A 6815-nucleotide genomic window follows, 5' to 3' on the forward strand; every position below is an offset into this window, starting at 1 on the left:
CACACACACACACACACACACACCTTTACAAAAAGAAGGAAGAAAAAAACAACAAAAAAAGAAGGAATTGCAGGCTAGGGACTGGTCAGACAGCTCGACAGGTAAAGGTGTTTTCTGCAGAAGTCTAGCAACCTGAACCTACATAGAGGTGGGACAGAACCAGCTCCAGAGCTATCCTCTGATCTCCCGGGTGTCATGACATTCCTGTCCACACACACACACTCACACTCATAATACATGCACACACAAAGGATAGCAGACTGGGCAGTGGTCTGGTGGCACACAAGTGTAATTCCAGCACTTAGGAAATATAAGCTAGAGGACCAGGAGTTCCAGAACAGTCTTGGCCATATAGTAAGTAAGTTTGAGACCAGTCTGAGCTATGTGAAACCTGTCTCAAAAAAAAAAAAAAATGCAGGCTGGGGTGTGGCTCAGTAGTTTGTTGCTTGGATAGTGAGTAAGCATTGACTCAGCTTTAAACATCGCCAGAAGAAAGAGTGGAAGAGAGCAGGAGAGAGAATGAGAATTCGTTACAGGCATTTGCACAGAAAGCACATGAAAAGATGAGGTTTCGTCTATGCTGTTTCCCTAAGATACTGTCACAGCTACACACAGAGCAAACTCAGAGTGACTCAGCCGCTCCCACTCAGCTGCAGAAATCTATAGTGTTGGCACACGAATACCACAACACGCTGCTCTCGTTCTAAAATATTGACACTCTCTATCACACATCCACATGGAGTGACACATGGTCTCCTCCATCAAATCCACGACACACAGACAGCCATTGTGATACAAACATGCCCACAGAGACGGGGCCCGCACTTGCCAGTTCATTCCTGTAGCGTGCGGCAGGCACATACTACCACACTTCCCAAAGATTTCCAAGCAAAATCAAGATGATGAGATGTGACTTCTAATCTTCCTACAGGCTATGGTTTACCCGTCCAACTCAGGAGCTAAGAGAACTCAATTCCCGTCTGGATGTCATTCAGTTTTTCCTGATGCCTCAGAATCTGGACACGGCTCAGATGATGCATCGTCTCCTGAGCCACATCAAGAACGTGCCTGTGAGCCCAGGGTCAGGGAATAAAGCTGAGAGCCCATGGTGGAGGTCAGGGCGAGGGAACGAGGCTGATGCTTATAGAAAGCCTTGGGCTTCTTATTTTTATTTTATTAAAATTTAGTATTTGTTTGTTTGTTTTTTGTTTTGAGATAGGGTCTCACCATATAACCTGAATGGCCTGGAACTCAAAGGGATCCACCTGCCTTTATCTCCCAAGTGATGGGATTAAAGTTGTGTGCCATCACCCCTGACTGTTTTTCACACAGGGTCTCTATGTGTGCTCCTGACTGACTGGGAACTCGCTCTGTAGACTAGATCTCTCTGTGTGCTCCTGACTGACCGGGAACTCTGCCTGCCTTCCAAGTGCTGTGTGTGATTAAAGGCGTGTACCACCACTGCCCAGCCTAAGATATTGTTTTTAATTATATGCATTTATAGCCAGGCCTGTGAGTTTGAGGCTAGCCTGATCTACATAGTGAGTTCCAGTTCAGTCAGAGCTACGTAATGAGACTTTATCTTAAACAAACAAGTGAAATTAGGCGTGTCTGTGTGGAGTACATGCACGTGAGTGTGGGTGACTGCAGAGTCCAGGAAAGGATGGTGGATCCCCTAAGCTAGAGTTATGGGTGTTTGTCAACCTCCTGATGTGGGTGCCGGGGACCAAACCTGGGTCTCTCCCGCCTGGACTATGGGCCTCTTGTGGGGTGTCAGATGGCAAGATGGCCAATGATGGCTGTTCCTTTGTCTGCTTGTAGCTGATTCTGAAGCGTATGAAGCTGTCCCACACCAAGGTCAGTGACTGGCAAGTCCTCTACAAGGTAAGGCCTCCTGCCCCTTCCCCTGAGTTCCGGGATTGCAGGCACCCCTTAGATCCAGAAATCCCAGTTAAGCTTCGAATCCTGTACACAGACTTTCTCTGCTCTGGATACCTGCCATGCTACACCCACTGATGTGTCTCCTAAACTCTGTGCTGCAGACAATATCAAAAATACATGCAGTGTAATTTCTGCCCTTGTGCCCAAGTTCAGGGCCAGTAGCGGACTCCAACCGTCCCGTCACCTTCCACGAGCACTGCCCTTGGGTGACTACAGAGCTGGCACTGATGTGCCTGCTAATATCAGAACCACAAGGCCCTCCTTTATTATTGTACCCGTCTTTCTTTCTTGCCTGCGTGCTTGTTCTTTTTAATGTTTTAAGGTTTATTCAGTGTGTGGAGTGTTCACCTGCATGTGTGTTTGTGCTGCATGTGCATGCCTAACCTAGAAAGGCCAGCAGACGGCGCCAGATCCTGGAACCGCAGTTACTAGTGCTTGTGAGCCAGCATGCGGGTGCTGGCAAACAAATCTGGGTCTTCAAGAGCTACAAGGGCTCTAACTGCCGAGCCATCTTCCCAGGATCATGAAGTTTGCTGCTAATAGCGTAAAGAAACTGGGACAGAAGCTAGAATTAATGACACATGCCTTGTCTGGGCTGATGTAACTAAATATTTATACATAATTATAAAGCAGAGTAAAAGAAATCTATGTATTTATTGTCTTAGTGTTCGATTGCTGTGAAGAGACACCATGACCACAACTCCTCTTAACTGGGGCTGGCTTACAGAAGTTTAGTCTATTGTCATCATGGTAGAAAGCATGGCAGCAGGCAGGTACACACGGTGCTGGAGAAGTAGCTTAGAATTCTACATCTGGATCCTCAACAGCAGGAGGAGAGCGACACTGGATCTGGTCTGAACATCGGAGTCCTCAAAGCCCACCCCAGTGACACACTTCCTCCAGCAAAGCCACACCTCCTAATAACGCCACTCCCTACGGCCTGTGGGGCCATTTTCATTCAAACCTCTACATTTATTTACTTTTTTTAAAAAACAGCTTCTCATTATGTAGCCCTGGCTGTCGTGGAACTCCATGTAGACCAGGCTGGTTTAAAATTCACAGAGACTGGCTCTCCTCTGCCTTCCTTCTGAGTGTTTGGGTTAAAGGTGTATGCCACCAAGCCCCTGTATCTTTTTTAATTTTAAAATTTAACATTCTGGAGGCTAGAGGGCTGGCTTAGTGGTTAAGAGCACTGGCTTCTCTTCAAGAGGACCTGGGTTCAATTCCCAGCACCCACATAACAGCTCACAGCTGTCTGTTACTCCTGTTCCAGGGGATCTGATTCCCGCATAAAAATAAGTAAATTATAAAAAATTATCATTTTATTGTGTTTTTAATAGTTATTTACATATTTGTTGTATATATAGTGTTGGCATCAGCTCTCATATAGATGACTGTGTGCCACCATGTGGTTGCTGGAAATTGAACTCAGGACCTCTGGAAGATCAGTCAGTGCTCTTAACCTCTGAGCCATCCCTCCAGCCCCATTCTACTGTTTTTACTTAGTTTTTAAGATTGATTACATTCGCTGTGAATGTGGGTGCACACGTGTGACAGTGAGCACGTGAGGAGAGAGGCAAACCTGCAGGGCCAGTTCCTCCCTCCTCCGTGTGGACACCAGGACTGACTCAGTTTGTGACTCAGTTTGTGACTCAGTTTGGTAGCAAACCCTTTGCTGTGCCAGCTTGCTGGCCCTTAGTGTTTGAAGCAATTTAAGACTTAAAAGTTGCAAGAATTATAAATCTTTCTGTGTCTGTTTTGTAAGCATTGATGTTTGCTTCTTTGGTTGCTTAGAGATGCGATCTCAAAAATATAGCCCGGGCTAGCCTCAAATGCACTATGTCATCCAAGCTGATCTTGAACTTGTGATCCATCTGCCTCAACTTCCAGAGAGCTGGAATTACAGACTTGTGCCACCACCCCCAACTGAGACTTTGTTCTCTTCCCCCAAAACAAGTTTAAGGCTAGCCTGGGCTACAGAGTGCATTAGAGAGCTGTGTGGGTAACTTAGTGGGCTCTTGTCTCAGAATAAACAAGGGTCGGGATCACAGCTCAGCACTGGAGTCCTGGGAGGCCCTTGGGTCCTGGGTTTAATTTCAGATAGACAATGAGGGGGCGGGGACCACACACCTGGTTCAAGCCCAGTCCATTAATTTGCTGGGTTTGTTTATTGAGGGTTGAGGCTGTCTTTGCCTCTGGTGCTTCAGGGTTCTCATCTGTGAACTGGGGGTGGCAGCAGTGCCCACCACACAGGAGCACTCTGACGAAGCAGTGAAGTGAACACGCGTGGAAAACTAGAACTGCCTGGCCGGTCCGCGTGGGCCGCTGCGTCCTCCTCTTCAGTTCACCTGCTCTGCTCCGGCTCTCACACGACTTTCGAGTCTTTATTCACGAGCATCTCCTTTCCTTTCCTCTGAAAAGGCTTCCCAACTGTTTCAGGCTGTGGCAGCTTGTTTTCTGACGTTCCCGATGACTGTCAGCTGTCCAGCTCACTGTTGGCTTTACCACTGTTTCTGCCGCTTGCAGTTTCTACAGCTCTGCACAGAGCGAGACCACTCAGGTGCTTATGTCTCTGTCCAGACATTTAATCAGTGGTTAGATCTCCTGCCCTGTGAAGTCTGTTCTCAAGGACTCCGAGCCCTTGCTCTCTGCTGGGCCCTAGGCTGGCGCTGCCTCTTTTCATAAAAACATTTATTTAGCTGAGTGATGGTGACGCACGCCTTTAATCCCAGCACTCGGGAGGCAGAGGCAGGTGGATTTCTGAGCTCGAGCCCAGCCTAGTCTACAGAGGGAGTTCTAGGGAAGTCAAGGGATACACAGAGAAGCATTGTCTCAAAAATTTAAAAAAAAAAGTTTTTATTTGGTGTATGTCTGTGCTAGACTGTGCAGTGACTTTCATGTGTGAACCGGAGTACAGTCCGTGAGGCTCTCTCCTCCCACCACATGGTTCCGGAAGCTGACCTCAGGCTGGCAGACTTAGCTCTTGGCTTTTCTTGTTGACTTTTATTTCTAGTTCTGTCTTGTCCCCTCTCACAGAAGTTAATCCTCTTCTCTCTGTATATCGTCATGTGTGTCTCGCTGTGTGTCTTTCTGCCTTAATAATTCTCAGTGTTCCCCATGTTCCCCATTGGTCTTCGTTCCCAGGCCCCCTCAGCTCCCCTGAGTGGGGTCACCTTCCTTGGCTGTCTGTCCTGCAGACTGTGTACAGTGCCCTGGGCCTGAGGGATGCCTGCCGCTCCCTGCCCCAGTCCATCCAGCTTTTTCGGGACATTGCCCAGGAGTTCTCCGATGACCTGCACCACGTCGCCAGCCTCATTGGGAAAGTGGTGAGCGGGAGCAGGATGGGGGAACAGGGAGGGTCTGGAGGATGTGCTGTGGGAGGTCCTGGGGTCAATTGGCGACTGCGCAGGGTGGGGAGAGGATGTGTGCGTGGGGGGGGGTCTGGGCCCCGAGAGCTGAGGAACCATGCTGCCGAGTGCTAAGAAACTTCCCATCTGTCGCCTCAGGTAAACTTTGAGGAGAGTCTTGCTGAAAACCGCTTCACGGTCCTCCCGAACATCGATCCTGAGATAGACGCGAGTGAGCGCTGGGCGTGGGTGGGCGGGGCGGGGGTTGTCAGCCAGCACCAAACACCACAACTGGGAATCAGCTTTCCAATCAGAGCAAAGATCTTTCTTGTTGTTGTTTTTGAGACAGAGTCTCCTGTAGCATAGACTAGCCTCAAATTTAATTCATAGCTAAGGATGGCCTCAGAGTTCTGGTCCTTCTGCTTCCATGGTGGGCTAACACGCACCATGCCCAGCAGCTAATCAGGAATTTTTAAAAAATAGTTTTTTGTGGCCAGGGTTGTCCTAGAACCCCTAATCTTCCTGGACCTTCTCTTTTAAATGCACGTAATTCTATACACAACTAGAAAAACGAAGGCTGATGGGCCTTCCGAGTTTCCTCACCGAGGTTGCTCAGAAGGAGCTGGAGAATCTGGACGCCCGCATTCCTTCCTGTAGTGTCATCTACATCCCTCTGGTGAGCAGGGCAGAGGGCGGAGCTTCCGGGGGATTGTGGTGAGGGCTGGAGGGAGGACAGCTGCTCATGTCTCCTGTGGAGTGGTGAGCAGGGACTGACACCCAGCCAGATCAGCAGTCCAGGGCATGCTTACCTTTGCTGATTCTAGTGGTGTCGGGGCTTCCTCTAGAAAGAGAGGGTGTGGAGCAGGTTACCCCCCACTCTGTCTCTCTTCTCTCCCCAGATTGGCTTCCTTCTTTCCATTCCCCGCCTGCCTTTTATGGTGGAGACCAGTGACTTTGAGATTGAGGGACTAGACTTCATGGTAAATCTCTGGACTCCCGCTGCTGAGGATGGGGGAGCGTGATAAAGAAGCTGGAAGATCTCACCAGCAGCACTGACCAAAATGTGGGGTCATAACTTAATCAGAGCTTTAGCTGAGACAGAGAAGTTAGGGGGCGCACTGCGGGAGGAGATGGAGTCTCTGGGCATGGTGGTACATGGCTGTAATCCCAGCACTTGGGAGACAGAGGCAGAGAGATTGCTTTGAGTTCCAGGCCAGCCAGGGCTACATAGTGAAATCATGTCACAAACGCCCAGAGCTTGGAACCCTTGCCCCCAGTTTCTCTCAGAGGACAAGCTGCACTACCGCAGCACGCGAACCAAGGAGCTGGACGCACTGCTGGGGGACCTGCACTGCGAGATCCGGGGTGAGGGCCATGGCAGGGGGAGCCTCAGGCTGTATCATCTGTAAGCCTGTTTCCAGGTCTTTCCAGGGACCTCTCTTGACCCAGAACTAACCCTAGAGGACCCAGGAGACCCTGCTGATGTACCAGTGTCCCCAGACCAGGAGACCCTGCTGATGTACCAGT

General features: G+C 49.5%; 2 protein-coding genes across 2 annotated transcripts in view; one reads left to right on the top strand and one right to left on the bottom strand.

Moving 5' to 3' along the window:
- LOC101994656 (RT1 class I histocompatibility antigen, AA alpha chain-like) overlaps positions 1 to 6815 on the bottom strand; it is a 629094-nt gene that overhangs the window by 232513 nt on the left and 389766 nt on the right. The gene's annotated exons all lie outside the window — the stretch shown is intronic.
- Msh5 (mutS homolog 5) overlaps positions 1 to 6815 on the top strand; it is a 22779-nt gene that overhangs the window by 12590 nt on the left and 3374 nt on the right. The window contains exons 10-16 of the mRNA XM_026777874.1: positions 932 to 1070; positions 1822 to 1884; positions 5139 to 5267; positions 5448 to 5520; positions 5855 to 5964; positions 6188 to 6268; positions 6566 to 6653. Coding sequence (XP_026633675.1) covers positions 932 to 1070; positions 1822 to 1884; positions 5139 to 5267; positions 5448 to 5520; positions 5855 to 5964; positions 6188 to 6268; positions 6566 to 6653 — 683 coding nt within the window. The remainder of the gene's footprint in view (positions 1 to 931; positions 1071 to 1821; positions 1885 to 5138; positions 5268 to 5447; positions 5521 to 5854; positions 5965 to 6187; positions 6269 to 6565; positions 6654 to 6815) is intronic.

This window comes from Microtus ochrogaster, unplaced genomic scaffold (genome assembly GCF_000317375.1).
Source record: "Microtus ochrogaster isolate Prairie Vole_2 unplaced genomic scaffold, MicOch1.0 UNK87, whole genome shotgun sequence".
NCBI lineage: Eukaryota > Metazoa > Chordata > Mammalia > Rodentia > Cricetidae > Microtus > Microtus ochrogaster.